The sequence below is a fragment of the Rhinoraja longicauda genome, chromosome 4 (genome assembly GCF_053455715.1).
Source record: "Rhinoraja longicauda isolate Sanriku21f chromosome 4, sRhiLon1.1, whole genome shotgun sequence".
Lineage (NCBI taxonomy): Eukaryota > Metazoa > Chordata > Chondrichthyes > Rajiformes > Arhynchobatidae > Rhinoraja > Rhinoraja longicauda.
Window position 1 is genome coordinate 1,839,028 of NC_135956.1, and position 17,174 is coordinate 1,856,201.

The 17,174-nt window shown below is 41.4% G+C and overlaps 1 protein-coding gene across 2 annotated transcripts in view; it reads left to right on the forward strand.

The window, feature by feature from the left end:
• rad21b (RAD21 cohesin complex component b) overlaps positions 1 to 13,831 on the forward strand; it is a 50,152-nt gene extending 36,321 nt beyond the window's left edge. For both annotated transcript variants that reach the window (XM_078397133.1, XM_078397132.1), the window contains 6 exons: positions 2,463 to 2,686; positions 2,994 to 3,153; positions 5,088 to 5,233; positions 6,444 to 6,593; positions 7,824 to 7,907; positions 12,773 to 13,831. In XM_078397133.1, coding sequence (XP_078253259.1) covers positions 2,463 to 2,686; positions 2,994 to 3,153; positions 5,088 to 5,233; positions 6,444 to 6,593; positions 7,824 to 7,907; positions 12,773 to 12,964 — 956 coding nt within the window. In that variant the 3' untranslated portion in view covers positions 12,965 to 13,831. The remainder of the gene's footprint in view (positions 1 to 2,462; positions 2,687 to 2,993; positions 3,154 to 5,087; positions 5,234 to 6,443; positions 6,594 to 7,823; positions 7,908 to 12,772) is intronic.
• Positions 13,832 to 17,174: the final 3,343 nt, after the last annotated feature.

The following is a 17,174-nucleotide window of genomic DNA, read 5'->3' on the forward strand; positions in this document are numbered from 1 at the left end:
GGTAGACACAAAATGCTGGAGAAACTCAGCGGGTCAGGCAGCATCTCGGGAGAGAAGGAATGGGTGACTGAAGTCTGAAGAAGGGTCTTGACCCGAAAAGTCACCCATTCCTTCTCTCCCGAGATGCTGCCTGATCCGCTGAGTTACTCCAGCATTTTGTATCTACCTTATCATTGTATGTAGTCAAAACCAAAAAGTTGCAGATGATGGTTAACACACAAAAGGACACGGTGCTGGAGTATCTCAACAGATCAGGCAGCATCACTGAAGAACATGGAGAGATGATATTGGGACCCTCCTTCAGACTGTTTCAGTCTGCTGAGTTACTCCAGCACCCCGTAACGCTTCAACTTAAAATTAAGTATAGATGCCGCTGGTCTGCACCAGCGAGTGCTTGCCTATCAGCTATCCTACTGTGTAGGAAGGAACTCTACAGATGCTGGTTTACACCCAAGATAGACACAAAATGCTGGAGTAACTCTGCGAGTCCGGCAGCATCTCTCGAGAAAAGGAATAGATGACGTTCTTCAGACAGTCAGAAGAGAGAGAAATTAGAAATATGGAAGGGTACAAAGTGAATTTTTAGTGTGAAAAAGATAGATCCAAGCAGACAATGATCAAGGAAGTGTAGAATGGTTCACTTGGCTGAGGGGAACGTGACAACGAGGCATCCAAACAGTAAAAGCAATCGAGGACAGTGAAACTAGTCGGAGAACCAGGGTGGGCAAGGGGTAGAGAGAGAAGGAAAGCAAGGGTTACTTGAAGTTAGAAAAATTAATATTCATGTCGCTGCGTTGTAAACTGCCCAAGCGAAATATGAGGTGCTGTCCCACCAATCTGGGTTTGGCCTCACTCTTGACAGTGGAGGAGGCCCAGGGCAGAAAGGTCAGCATGGAAATGGGAGGGAGAGTTAAAGTGTTTAGCAACCAGGAGATCGCGTAGGCCCAGGCACACTGAGCGCAGGTGTTCAGCGAAACGATCGCCGAGCCTGCGCTGGTATACAGGAGTCCACACCTAGAAGAGCGGGTACACTAGATGAGGTTGGAGGAGGTGCAAGTGAACCTCTGCCTCACCTGAAAGGACTGTCGTGTTCCTTGGACGGAGTCGAGGGTGGATGTATAGGGATAGGTGTTGAATCTCCTGAGATTGCAGGGGAAAGTACCTGGGGAGAGGGTGGTTTGGGTGGGAAGGAATAACTAGGGAATTGCGGAGGGAACCATCTCTGTGGAAAGGGGTGGAGAAGGGAAGATGTGGCTAAAGGTGGGATCCCATTGAAGGTGGCAAAAATGTTGGAGGATTATGTGTTGTATGGGACGGTTGATGGGGTGAAAGGGGAAGACGAGGGGGACTCTGTCCCTGTTGTGACTGGCGGGAGGGGAAACAAGTGCGGAGCTATGGGATACCGAGGAGACCCTTGAGGCCCTTGTCTATGTTGGAAGAGGGGAACCCCTGTTCCCTAAAGAAGGAGGACATCTCAGATTTCCTGATATGGGACATCTTTTCTTGGGCGTAGATGCAGCGTAGACAGAATAATTGGGAGTAGGGGATAGACTCTTTCAAGGAGGCAGGGTGGGAAGAAGTATAGTCTAGATAGTTGTGGGAGTCAGTAGGTTCATAATAGATGTCCTTCGATAGTCTATCTCCTGTGATGGAGACAGCGGGATCAAGAAAAGGAAGGGTGATGTCGGAGATGGTCCAAGTGATTTTGAGTGCAGGATGGAAATTGATACCCTACTGCCAGGCTGATCCCGGGCACAGCCTCTGGCCGTCAGCTTCCTTCAAGCTGCCACCCATCTCCCCGTAGTCACCAACACCCTCCAAGGTGGAATATGTCGGCAATTCCAGGGGAGGGGGAGGCTGTGTGGACAAAGCGGTGGGAGGAGGAGGATATTGGAGGAGACGGCAGTGGAGTGGGGAAGCGGACAAAGCAACGGGCCAACAGGAAGAAGCAGCAGCCAGTGATAGTGGAGGGATCCCTACAGTGATCGCATGCGTCCCACTGGCAGCACGGACCCAGGAAAGCACTCTCCCCAGGGACTGTAATGTGCTCCACCACAACAGCCATGTTCGCCGGATCGCCCAATGGGCGAAAACGGGTTCACTGGTGCACCTTGCGAGTTGGTAGCGTCAGAAGCCGAACCCGGGGAGGCCATGAGAGCTAGGATGGCTCTCCTCGAGCCGAAACCCATTGGCACATCCATCTGCTCGAGCCGAAACCCATTGGCAGATCAGATCCATCTGCTAGAGCCGAAACCCATTGGCAGATCCATCTGCTAGAGCCGAAACCCATTCGCAGATCCATCTGCTCGAGCCGAAACCCATTATAAAGGGGTCTGTTAAAACGAGAGTTTACTGCACAAAGTGTCCAGGAGGCTTTCTCACTCTACCTTTTTTGCAGTTTAAAGTTCAGATTCCAACTTGAGCAGAGAATAAATTGATAACTTTGGAATAATTTCTTTCAGTTAAGGAAACAAAAGCCAAGAGGAAGAGGAAGCTGATTGTAGACAGTGTAAAAGAACTGGACAGCAAAACTATTCGGGCACAGCTAAGCGATTACTCTGACATTGTAACTACGTTGGATCTTGCACCACCCACTAAGAAACTTATGCTGTGGAAAGAGACTGGTGGTGTGGAGAAGCTGTTCTCACTTCCAGCTCAACCTCTCTGGAATAGCAGATTGTTGAAAGTAAATAATGGTTTAAATATCCATGTTCTGTTCATGCTCGTATATTTATTGGTCATTTTTAATGATTAAGAGTAAAGAGAACATTTTAAAGTTTAATATTTATGCAATTCCAATGTCAAATTCAACACCTGTTTCTACTATTAAAATATTTTTGGTATTAGCAAGCCAGAATATTTTAAGTAGTTTTATCTGTTATGTTTAATAATACAAATTACTGTGGTTGTTATAATTTGTTATACCTTCATAGATTAGCATCTTTGTCTATATTAAATGTTATTTATAATCCTCTAATGTCTACCCTCTGCAGCTGTTCACACGTTGCCTCACACCAATTGTCCCAGATGAACTGCGAAAAAAGAGAAAGGGAGGTGAAGCAGACAATTTGGAACAATTCCTGAAAGAGATTGAAAATCCAGAAGTCCCAAGGGAGGAGGAACATCCACAACTACAGCAGCATGATGTAATTGGTAAGAATTATTCTTGCTTTTTTTTTTTGCCATTCCTCATCTCTTTGCTCGTGTTGAGGCTCAATATGAAATTATTTTCATTTCTCACAAAAATCTGATCACTTCAATTGAACAAATTGCCCAAATTATCCATATCCCTCTTTGAATATTAGATTTTTAAAGGTAGTGTGCCAAAGTTGTTTAGTATTACATATGTAGTAGATATGTAGATGACATCTTAATTGTAATCACCTTCAAGAAATCCGACCACTAAACTGCGAAAGGATCTCCTTCAAATGGCTAATAATCTGAGGTCAATTTTAATTTTAAGTCTATGAGATAAATTTTAAATATGTGACAGCTTTTGTTAACTAATACATAATTTGGGACTGTGGATCAAAGCAGATTTATGAAGTTACTTGAACATCAGAGCATGCATAAGGAGATAAGTAGCCCATTCATATTCATGTGATATCCACATATTACTCAGTTTAGAGAATATTACAGATGTTGCCTTAAAGATTTATAGTCATTGTCTTTTTTAGAAAATATAAATTATTCCTGTGTTCCATTAGCAGAAAATATTTTTAAGAGCATTTGTATTTTTAGCGCAGATTCTTTGCAGTGCTGAGAGGAATTCTTAAAGCACAGGACAAGCATAACTTTAAGAGTGAAAGTACTGAATAAGTTTATTTTGATCTTGGTATCAGTGAGGTCAAGATCTCCACACTGGGATCAAGTTTGACTTTCTTTTCCTTATCTAGAATCATCCTTAATGGCTTCTTGGCCATTCCAAACAGGTTTTTTCCCCCTTTTCATTGCTGCTGTTACACCCCTCCCAACCCTTCCGAATTTGGCGGAAAGTTTCCACTTTCTTATTTCATTTCCGCCTTTCCGATTACGCCTCACATTTTTCCGCAAAACAGTCAGTAATTGCAATTTGTCAATTCGGCCGCTAGAGGTCACTAGGGGTTCTGCGAGAAATCCCCCCGCCCTGGAAGGCTCCCCGAAAATGTGGCATCTCGGCTGGGCAAGGCAGCCAATCTCTACCTCATCGGCACCTCCATGGCCGATCGGTGGGTTGAATTTGCAACCTGCGGCCGGGGCTCTGGAACTCCAGCCCAGCTGGAGCCAGCACATCTATCCCCACAGCCAACTTCCTCGGCCGGCTGGATAAACCAGCAAAGACTTGGAACCAAGAGTGCCAGAAAATCAGTGGTGGAACTGTAATGAGTAAATATTAAATTTAAGTGCAAGATTATATAACTATATTAATTAATTAAGACGGAGTTAAAATATAAAACACAGCAGAAAAGCCACTTACCACTTTTTTGGGCTGATTATCAATTAATGTGCAAATTTACTTCAAGTACTTCTGTACGCTTAGTCGAGTCGCATATATCAACTCTTTCTTCATAACTTAGTCATACATTTTATGACCATTGTTCTTTTATTCAATACCAAGAGAATTGGGATGTGTAAGGAAAAAGCAAAATAGAAAAAACAAAACAATACAAAATTTTCTTTGTGTTGCAAAAAGTATCTCTGTTCAATAACCTTTCTTTAAATAGCAGAATATACTCATGATAGGCTTGACATTGTACTTGTAGTCCAAGAACTACAGACTGTTGGAAATAATAGTTGTTTTTCACACATGAATGTAGCGCAATGCGTATGTGCATTTGGTGTGCATACTTTTTTTGTTGCATTACGCGCCATATTATGAATTTTGATGTACAATTCTGAATTTTGGACATCAAAATTATGAATTTGTAAAATCAAATGTTGGGAGGTCTGCTGTTATGTTTCGCACATTAATGTTTTGCGATTTTGCTTTATTTAGAATTATCTTTGCTGTTAATGCACATTGTAATGTAAAAAATACAACTAAAACTTGTAATTGAATTGTCTGGCAAAATACGCAGATTAAAATTGTCAGTGTTTTTGGAATCTAGGTGAACCCATCTTGGAAGAGCCCAGTCGCCTGCAAGAATCGATATTAGAGAGCAGTAGGACTGCACTAGATGAGTCAATCATGCCACCACCACAGAGAGTTTCCAAACGCAAATCAAAGGAAATGGAAACTGAGCCGCCATTACCTGTGAGTATAGTTTTTATTAGTAATAATTCTTGAAAACTGAACAAATGTCAAATAGAATCAAAAAGCAGCAAGTTATGTTGAAAAATAATATATACCCTGTGACTCAAAATACCAGCTACATTATAGTCATGAAGTGATATAGTGTGGAAACAGGCCCTTCGGCCCAACCTGCCCACACTGGCCAACATGCCCCAACTACACTAGTCCCACCTGCCGTGTTTGGTCCATATCCCTCCAAACCTGTCCTATACCATGTACCTGTCTAACTGTTTCTTAAATGTTGGGATAGTCCCTGCCTCAACTATCTCCTCTGGCAGCTTGTTCCATATACCCATCACCCTTAGTGTGAAAAAGTTACCCCTCAGGTTCCTATTAAATCGTTTCCCCTTCATAAACCTATGTCCTCAAGTCCTCGACTCACCTACTGTAGGCAAGCGACTCTGTGTATCTACCTGATCTATTCCGCTCTTGATCTTATACACTTCTATAAGATCACCTCTCATCCTCTTGTACTCCCAAGGAATAGAGTCCCAGCCTACTCAACCTCTCCCTGTAGCTCAGAACCTCTAGTCCTGGCAACATCCTTGTAAATCTCCTCTGTATCCTTTCCAGTTTGACAACATCTTTCCTATAACATGGTGCCCAGAACTGAACACAATACTCTAAATACTGCGCCTCACCAAGGTCTTGTACAACTTCTATACTCAACACTCTGACTTTCTTGATTAGTACATGTGTCAGAGGTTATGGGGAGAAAGCAGGGGAATGGGGTTAGGATGAAGAGATAAATCAGCCATGATTGAAAGGTGGAGTAGACTTGATGGGCCAAATGGCCGAATTATGCTCCTATTCTTTATGACATGATGAAGGCCAATGTGCCAAAATATGAATTTTCTTTTAAATTCATAGCTGCTTGAATATTATGTGCCCAATGAGAAAAGCAATGTCTTGCTGTTTTTCCCAAGTGCCAATGCAGTGATGGTAGTCACTGTTAGTTTCTTCTCCTGACAATGAAAATCTTTGAGGTGATCTGTCTTTTACAGTCCATCAGTGGGAGGATGCATCTTTTACAGTTCAGGTGTGATGCCCTTCTGTTTTGGCAACAGTTATTGCATCTTGGTAAAGAAACTTCATTCACATTCCTGTGGAGCCTAGTTTGAATGGAGATAATTTTTCTCGTTTCTAACTGAATTTGTGAACTTTATTGCAGCAAGAAGGGCAACAACAGCTACAGCAACAAAAGCAGGAACTGGAAATTCCACCTGTAGAGTGCCTCCCAGAGGAGCAAATGCATATCACGGACCTTGTCCCAGAACTTGCAGAACTGCAAGAGAAAAAGAAAGATGAAGAGGAAGAGGAGGTGGGTATACCTACTTGTTCGTTCACTCGGGTGGCTTTCTGAAACATGAAATTTGATACAAGGATTTATTTTTCTTTTCTCCCAAAATGTTATTAATGTTTAGATTCTTTGTATAATTTGGGACTGTTTTTAGGCAATATGTATTGAGACCACAGCTATTGGAGATGGTGTACGTTTTTTCAACACAATATTGTCACATACTTGATGTGAAACTGAGCAGATACTGGTCGGAAAAATATGTTTCATTGCCTCCACAATTTAAGGTTAACAGATTGAGCACACTAGTTATTTTGAGATTGTTGATCTTGCTTAGTGTAATTCATCCAGGCATCGTTGCAGAGGTAAGACATTTTGCCTGGGGTTTACATTAATCATTGTGCACGTTGGTGCCAAGTGAGAGTAGATTCCGTTCAACAGTGATACCTTTTTTCAGATACTGGAATTGGTTGCTTAAGCAAGATACTGGGGAACTCCCATGGATACTTGGCCCAGAAACACTTTGATAGCTTGAAGAAAAAATAATAAAAAGTGGGGGAAGGGGGGTCAAAGCTGTTCCATACTTGCCTTCACCTAAGCTTAACTAAAAATCAAATTCAGTGAAAAGCCCTTCAGTGTATGCAGGTATACTGATCGGCCATCTTAACGCACTAGGCAGTCATTTGCGTGCTTTCCAGTTTGCAGCAATCACTGCCTGCAATTGGTGGCAATGAATCGATGAATTCTAGTATTGATACTAGAAGGTTCTGTAAGCTTTTTAATGCTTTAGTTTTATATAGCTTTTTTTTTAAAAATACCACAAAGGTGGTTGTGGAATGGATTTGATCAACAAAGTAAGAATCATTTTATTTTGATTGACTTTTTAACTATGAATAATAAATACTATTCTATAAGGAATTCAGATACATGGCCTGAAGTGATTTGCAGACTTATCTGGTGCCAAATGTAGCAAATCCTATTAATGGAAGTTGTTGCTTAGTGAAAGCAAAAACGGTGACAATAATGGGAAATAGCTGCAAATGTTATCATCAGTATGGCCATATTTCTTTGAAACCTAATTACTGCCATATATCAACTCTCAATTCATATATTTGGAGAATTAGAATAATCTGTAGATTTAAGGTTTCAGAGAAATGTCTTTATTCATGCCTTTGGGATTGAGGTTGGTTTATTGATGTTTCCTCTTCCATACTTAAATATAATTACTAAATCATAAAACTATTTTGTTTTCAGGAAGAGGAAACAGTAGGAGGTGATCAGGATCAGGAAGAAAGGCGGTGGAATAAGAGAACTCAACAAATGCTTCATGGTCTACAGGTAAGTCATTTAAATAATTTAGAAATAATTAACATTCTGAAGAGATTTGTGCAGCGAAATTGTATAAAATGGTCCAAATATTTTGTCGCCAACAAAGACTTTTCAGATAACAAGACTTGGCAACAAGCATTAGGAAGGATATGAGGCTTTTGTGTGATTTTGAAGTACAGTCTGACTTAATCCCACTCTACACATTCCCCATTTTACTTCTGCATTAGTTTCTTTAATTTTCTTTAAGTTTCAATTGATCCATATCCATTATTCAGTCACCCAGTGCATTCCACATTTTTAAAAGATTTTTCTAAGTCAGTTATTAGAAATAATTCCTTTTTATTTAAACACTTCATGATTTGGAAATAAATGTTCTTGCTGCTTAGTGCTCTCTTAGTGCTGCAAAAGTAACAGTCTGGGAGTTCCCTATTCTATCCATAACAAAATCCATCCCTGGATAAATTCTAACAAATTTATGGTTTCTCTTAAATCTTCATTTCTGTCCTCATTTGATGCCCAGAGCTAAACACAGCACTCTGCCTGGGGCCAAAACATGATTTTATGTAAAATCAGTATTTAAATCTACCAGCTCTTCCAGTTTTTCAAAATGATAACATTTAGATTCTATTGTTTCTCTTCATTCTTCTTATTGCAATGTGTGGCCTCATATTTTTCTGCTTGGAATTTCACTTGTTTTATGTCCAGCTGCTTCACTGATCTGCAATGTTGTAGGATATTTCTTGCTGATACCAATGCTCATCTCGCTTTCTATGCCATCTAAATTTTGAACTCATGCTCTAAAACTCCAAATGATCCATCAAGAACATGGCCCTGCGCTGAGCCCCATAAAGTGGGGGGTTTTTGTGGACTTGTGGCCACATGATTTTAAGTTTATTAAGATCAGTGACATTTAAAAGAGAATCCCTTTTTAATATGGTGGACCAAGTAAAATGAACGTAAGGTACGACTGCAACCGTTTTGTTAAAGTGAAGGATTTTTTTCATAAATTATGCTCGTGATACAAAACAAAATCCTTGTTGTGATTCTATCCTAATTGTAACGGCAGTTTCTATACCTTCTCAAAGTCCAACTTCGATAGCCTTTACTGCTCGGGGATGGGGTGATGGTATAGCTTACGCACTCACCGCACTCTGAGATAACAAAAACGAATCTTCCAAATGCTGTTTCTTGAATAATTGGTCTTTATTAAAGTAGCACAAATCAAAAGAATAATTCATAACTTTTCGTTCTTACCAACTGTTTCTTCAAACAATACAGTTGAGATCGTGTAGTCGTTACCATGTGGTTGTGGTAAAAAACTGTATTCTCTCCAACCTCTGACACTAAACTGACCCCCAATCTCTGTGGCTACGCTAGCCTCCTCAGATGTAGTCACTCCCCATTACGTATCAAATCACACCCACAAGCATGCAAAAAAAACAGACACTAGAAATGTTAAACATGACCGTAATATAATGACAGTAACTAATTTAAGCGTAAATGGCTCCTACACTAATGAAAGTTATAACAGGAAGACTAAGATTGGATACGGGTTTTTTTTAACAAACAATACACAGATAGATCTGCTATAAGCAATAGTTGTGTTCCTAAAAAGGGTATGGAAACTCGCATTATAGCAGAACTACGTGAAACACACAGCCTTTCTTATTTTCAGCCTGCAGTAATAAAAATAAACCTTTTGTTTGAAAATCCTGCAGAGGAAAAAAAACCTGTTATAACCTGTTAAAACTCCTTAGCCTTCAATCCCCTTTACCCTATTTTTGCAATTTTACACGATGTTTCTTAGAAACACATCTATCATGTTACATCAGAACTACTTGTACATCTGCAAAGTCGCAAGCTTTGTTGGCCCTTCAGCACCAAATGTAAAGTTAAATTGCTACTTTCATCCTTCAAATTTTAAATCTGAACCTGGTTTGCTGTCCACAATTTTAAAATCTGGGTATAAGTTTTCAGTTTAAATGTAAAAGTTTTTCTAGGAGCTTTATCATTTTCTGTTTTAAATGAAATCTTATGAATTACGACAACTCGCTCAATTCCTGATACACACTGAACTGTGTGTGGACAACCTTGAGATTTCACAGACTGAAAGTTCTGAAGTGGTGTTTTCAGTTTGCTGCCATTCTTCTGCTTGACAACATCTTTCCTATAACACAGGTGTCCAGGACTGAACATAATACTCTAAATGCGGCCCACCAATGTCTTATACATCTGCAACATGATCTCCCAACGTCTATACTCAATACTCTGGCTGGTGAAGGCCAATATGCCAAATGTCTTTTTGACCACCCCATCTACCTGCGACTCCACTTTCAAGGAACCATGCACTCCTAGATCCTTCTGCTCTACAATACTACCCAGATCCCCACCATTCACTAACGTCTATTACAAACCCAGTGACTCCCACAACCATCTCGACTACACTTCTTCCAACCCTGCTTCTGGCAAAGACTCTATCCCCTACTCCCAATTCCTCCGTCTATGCCGCATCTATGCCCATGAGGAGGTGTTCCATACTAGAACATCTGAGATGTCCTCATTCTTTAGGAAACGGGAGTTCCCCTCTCCCATCATAGATGAAGCCCTCACTCATGTCTCCTCGGTACCCCACAGCACCGCCCTTGCTCCCCCTCCCCCTAGTCGCAACAGAGACAGGATGCCCCTGGTCCTTGCCTTCCACCCTATCAGCCGTCGCATATTACACCGAGTCCTCCGAAATTTCCGCCACCTCCAACGGGATCACACGACTAGCCACATTTTCCCATCTCCACCTCTTTCCGCCTTCCGCAGAGACCGTTCCCTCCCCAGGTACCTTCCCCTGCAACCGCAGAAGATGCAACACCTGTCCCTATACCTCCTCCCTTGACTCTGTCCAGGAACCCTGACAGTCCTTTCAGGTTAGGAAGAGGTTCACTTGCACCTCCTCCAAACACTTCTACTGTATCCATTGTTCAAGGTGTGGACTATTATACATCGGCGAGACCAAACACAAACTGGGCAATTGTTTCGCGGAACACCTTCACTCAGCCCGCGTGAACCAACCTGATCTCCAGGTTGCTGGACGCTTTGATTCTCCTTCCCATTCCTACGCAGACCTTTCTGTCCTTGGTCTCCTCCATTGTATTGATTTCTCTCACTTCAGGTAGCCCTGGCATTCCTTCTCGATCCCTCCCCCACCCAAGTCGCACTAGCTTCTTATTTTCACCGTACAAACAGCCTGTTTCCTTTATCATCGTTACCTTTTTGCATATCTTTCATTTATTGTTCTTTATCTCTCCACATCACCATCTATATCTCTCGTTTCCCTTATCCCTAACCAGTCTGAAGAAGGGTCTCGACCCGAAATGTCACCCATTTCTTCTCTCCAGAGATGCTGCCTGTCCCACTGAGTTACTCCAGCTTTTTGTGTCTATCTTTGGTTTAAACTAACATCTAGCTGAGGGAACTAACTACCTGAAGTGAGATGAGGAAAAACTTTTTCAGTCAGAGTTGTGAATCTGTGGAATTCTCTGCCTCAGAAGGCAGTGGAGGCCAATTCTCTGAATGCATTCAAGAGAGAGCTGGATAGAGCTCTTAAGGATAGCGGAGTCAGGGGGTATGGGGAGAAGGCAGGAACGGGGTACTGATTGAGAATGATCAGCCATGATCACATTGAATGGCGGTGCTGGCTCGAAGGGCCGAATGGCCTCCTCCTGCACCTATTGTCTATTGTCTTTTTATCTGCAGTTCCTTCTTACACACTGTGTACGTACTGCCCATGTTAGACTTCCCAAAATGCAACACCTCACATTTCTCTATTAAATTCCATCAACCATTCCTCATCCCACCTGGCCAATTGATCAAGATCCTGCTTTTCACAACCATCTTCACAATCTGCAAAGCCACCCAGTATCCTCAGTAATTTTGCTAATCTTGCCCTGTATGTTCTCACCCAAATCGTTGATATCGATGTCAAACCCTGAGGCACACCACTAGTTACAAGCCTCCAATCCCCAGAAGCAACCTTCCACCATCACCCTCTTCCATGAAGCCTATTTGCTATCCATTCAGCTATCTCTCCTTGGATCCCATGCGATCTAATCTTCCAGAGCAACCTACCATGCGGAACCTTGTCGAAAGCCTTACTGAAGTCCATATATACAACATCTACAGCTCTCCCTCATCAAGCTTTTTGGTCACGTCTTCAAAAAACTCTGACCTCCCACGTACAAAACCATGCTGACTATCCCTAATCAGCTCTTGTCCGTGTAAATGCCTATTCAGTATATCCTATCCCTCAGAACACTCTAGTGACTTTCAAACTACAGATGTTAAGCTCACTGGCCTTCCCTCCTGTATTTAAGGACGACTCGTAAATTTCAACCAGGGCTCCCGCAATTTCCTCTCTGGTTTCCCACAATGTCCTCGGATATATCTGAACAGTTCCTGGAGATTTGTCTACCTTCATACACGACAGTACCTTCAGCACCTCTTCGGCCATAACACTGACCGCTCTCAAGACTTATTGCCATTCAAGCTTGGGACTATTATTTTTCCTTTCTGGTCATTAAGTCAAATCCTTAGTTTGTAATCAGGTGGCCGTACCTTCGTCACAGACAGCAAATGATCAAGTTGTCAATTCATGGTCAAAGGGAATGGGGAATAAATAAAGGCCTTGCCAGCATTTCTCACGCTACATGAATAATGAGTAAAAATAAAAATCCCTTTTATCCTTTAAAATGGCTTCAAGCTCAGGTTTTCAGGCAAACTTTTTCTTGTCCCTTGTTAAATGGATAACTCTTGTGTAGTTGTTTGTTGATAAATATCCATAGATTGATTTTGCAGTATGCCTTCAATATTTTCATCTTTTGCAGAGAGTTTTGGCTAAAACGGGAGCTGAATCTATTAGCCTGGCAGATCTATGTCGGAAAAATAACCGAAAACAAGCAGCTGCAAAATTCTACAGTTTCTTGGTACTGAAGAAGCAACAGGCAATTGAACTTGCGCAGACTGAACCTTACAGTGACATTGTAGCAACACCAGGACCCAGATTCAATATTGTCTGATTGATCTTAAAGGGCTAGTGTTTATTCACTAGATATGTATTGCCCCAAATGGGGAATCGAGACCATTGCAACTCTGAAATGATGGTTTTAATGTATATTGACTATTGAAAGATTATTTTGATCAGAGAACTCAATTTTTTGGGATAGGTGTGTTATTCCAGTGTTTATGGCAAATATAAATAATTCTCACCCCTTGTCAGGTTTTATACTGAAAAATCATGATTGGAGAAATACCTAATATTTCAGATTATGAATACATTTAGTATGTTTCTGTGCAGACATAATTATGGGTTTGTTGATTGCATTTTTTGAAAATGTCACTTGTGTGCCACAAGTGCTGGTAGATTATCTCAATAAGATGCCATTTCATTAAATTAAAATTGCATCTCAGTACGATTAAGAGTTGGGAATGAATACTTGCACTTAATTTAACTTTTACAATTATGCGCTGGGTCGTCTGCGTTGAGATTTTTAGAACACATCTACCAGTATGCCCATTCTGCACTGGAATTTCAAACTATTTGTTAAAATGCAACCAAGGATAAGAAATATTCAATTAATTCTAAAGTTATGCTCATAATTTTAGTATGCTCTAACTGTCTGGAGTGTTACAAACCTGTTATCATTTTAAACATAATGTGCCTGTAAGCTTAAATTCCCTTTTTTGTATAAAATGTGTAGATAATTTTTAATGAATGTTTAATTATGAAAAAGTTGACAGCTTTCATTTTAAGCAGCATTTTGCTGATGCTACTGAGTCTCTAGTTCGTTGCTTAATTAGGTCATTGCTAAATGTTGCTGAACTGTGATAGTTCTTGCTGTTATGTATAACTTTTCTAATAAAATACGTGTATCGGTTTTGATAGTTTTGTGGAACAATTTAATCTGAATTTTGTTTTGGAATCATGTATATGTCTGTCCCAATATTTTCTCTTCCCCTCGCCATGCCCCTAACAAAGTCTATTCTGCCCTTGTTACCAAAAAAACCCCAATATTCTTGGGTCATTCTTGAATGGAAAGATAACAGCTGGCTACCTTTCTCAGAACTTCATCAATTGTAACACCTCTTCGACTTGTATGATATTGAGATGAAAATTACCCATTTAGATGCTTTACCTGTTTTCATTGCTTTGGTTAGTAAAGAATGGAGAAAAATTAGAATGTATCATGAAGGGGCAGGATCAAATGCTTAGGCATCACCAAAGATAATGAGCAGGAAAAACAATCTGCAGATGCTGGTTTAAATTGAAGGTAGACACAAAATGCTGGAGTAGCTCAGCGGGTCAGGCAGCATCTCCCGTATTTTGCCACTTTGTGAAGAGCAATCTCATATCTGGAGCAGGGTTATAAGTTGATTAGATGCAGTTGTAAGAAAAATGGGCATTCACCTGAGAGATCTCAATAATTTCATGATTTTTATAGAGAAAAATGTTGCCGATGGTGCTGCAGTTTGCAATCCCAGAGTGCAAATACCTGACAGAAGGGTGCAGAAAATAAGTTGGGAAGCCAGTAGTTTAATCAAGTCAAGAGAGCAGAGATGCACACCAAGGAAAAAAAATAGTTTAGGCTTAGTGAAAACATTGAAAGTAGATAGGGGAGAATTTGCAGGGGCAAATTAATGCCTCCTGTAGTTTGTGTTGCTCTGCAATCTCCTTTGGTGTCCATGCTTTTCGCATCAACCCCACCCCTCCATGATGCATGTTACTTTTAAAACAGGTGTTTCTAGGGTGCTGTGCAGTTTTATGTTTCTGATTATTCCACTCCCTCCAAATTGTCATGCAATTTGCCCATTATTGAGCATGGAAAAGCAGAAGTTTGCTCGACTATCAGAAGCCAGTTACTAGTGGATTTGGATCCCGCTGCTGTCTATTCTCTAACCCCCGATGCTTTCCACTCCCTTTCATTTAATTTAAATTGGACCAAATTGTACTCCAGATTCCTCTGTCTTCATTGTACTTGCTTTGATAACAAGACTTCATTCACATAGCTGCCTCTAAGATGTACAGCTCTTGCCCCACCCCTCACCTCTTTATCCTGGATATATTCCTACTCCGAGTCCAGGTGAACAGTCCCAATCGATAATGTTCACTATCCACTCCCTTCCATGTGTGCGACAACGCCTGCTGACTTCCTCCAGCAGTTCGTTGCTCTGGATTTCCGCATCTACGTCTCGTGTCTTCCACTAAAATGTCTTCCATAATTGTTACTTTCTCTCTACCATAATTGATAGTCAGAGACAGCGTCCCACATACTTCTGACTCTGCCCTTGCCAAGTCTCCTGGACAGAAATCTTGTCCTCAATTTTCACTGTCCTTTGCAATTTCTGCTACCTCCAGTGTGATTCCACCACCAGACTCTCCTTTTTAATGTTTTGAAGGGATTGTCACCGTTGTGATTCCCTTTTGTGATCTGTCTTCACCAATCATTTCCTTTCTCAAAGCACTTCCCTATCCAACCGCAGGAAATGTAAGTGTTATTTAGTTTCCAAAGACGTACAGGTTTGTAGGTTAATTGGCTGGGCAAATGTAAAAGTTGTCCCTAGTGTGTGTAGGATAGTGTTAGTGTGTGGGGATCGCTGGGCGGCACGGACCCGGTGGGCCGAAGGGCCTGTTTCTGCGCTGTATCTGTAAATCTAAATCCTTGCTAGGTGCCATCCAGGGATTTAAACTGAAGCAGTGATTCACTTGTATTTCCAACCTAGTACACTGTATTTAATGCTCAGAATATAATCTCTACAGTAAAGAAACCAAATACAGATTGGACTGTTTTACAGGCCACCTGTGTTCAATCTACAGAGACTTCCCTCCACTTTGCCTACCATTTTAATTCTCCATCACACTCCCTATCTCTGAGGAATGCTACACTATTATAACAAAGCCCAATGTAAGTTTGAAGAACCAACCTTGTTTGCATGTGGCATGTTCAGCTATACATTAAGGTAATTTACTTTCTCAGTATCTATTTATCATTCTAATATAATGTGTCCGTTTGTCCTCTATTAGTATGACATAACTTTCTGGACATTTAGTACAGCTCTGATTTTTCTAGCTTTCACCTGCTTTGTTCTTGGTCTTTCTCTCTGTCCTCATTAATGGATCAATGAGATGAGTTCATTTTCAGTCTATTCCCCCATGGCAACCCTGACCTTGCTTTATCAAAGATACTCCCTTTGTCCTATCCTTTCTTGACATTCTCTGCAACTTAACTAACCTCACTTTATCAGTTCTTCAACCTGATGCAGTAACGTTTATTTTTTCTGCATGTATCACCACAATCCAAAGATCACCACCCTTGAGGTCCTGTTTTAGTTCAAACTAGACCACGTGGACCTCTCCTGCATTGGTGCAGCACCCTCTCCTGCCCCCTCCACCCCTCCCCTTTCCCACCTCCCCGCCCCCTCACTCCATGCCCCTCAACCCCCTTATCCCTCCACTTCCCTCCCTCCCTAGGAGATGGATTTAAACTTTAATATGTGAATAACTTAAAAAATATAACACCGATTTCAATGAAAGTTCTTCCATTACCACCAAAGGGACAACGGTGAGTAAGGTGGGCATAAAGTTGTCACGCTATCGTGTACCGTTTTGGCTGTAGTTCAGGAGCAAACACACAAACAAACGAGAGTTTTAATATATAGATCGTTTCCTCCTCCAAGGATCTTAGATGTCTTGGAGTGGCTGCAGAACATTCTCAACAGCCAGAGTCGTTATGCACATTGGCACAAATGACAGGTCGGAAAAGGGATGTGGTCTCTCCGAGTGAATATAGGGAGTTAGGCAAAAGGTTAAAATGCAGGACCTCAAGGGTGGTGATCTTTGGATTGTTACTAGTGCCACATGCTGGTGAGGATAGCCATAGGAGGATAGGACAGATGGAATGCGTGGCTGAGGAACTGGTGCAGGGGACAGGAATTCAGATTTGTGAACCATTGGGATCTCTTCTGGGGCAAGGGAGACAGGATGCACCGGTACTGGAGAGGCACCAACATCCTTGCAGGGAGGTTTGCTAGTGCTACTCGGGAGGGTTTAAACTAGAATAGCAGGTCAGCAAATGGAAGGGCTGATGAGAAAGTGGAGGTGATGACTAGTAAGTCTCAGGAAGGACGGGCAGGGAGTGGTTCATGAATATGGGGATAATGAAGGCTGATGTATGTTGTGGGTAAAGATGACGAGTTCAGTGCTGGAATTGTGACCTGGCCATTACGGAAACT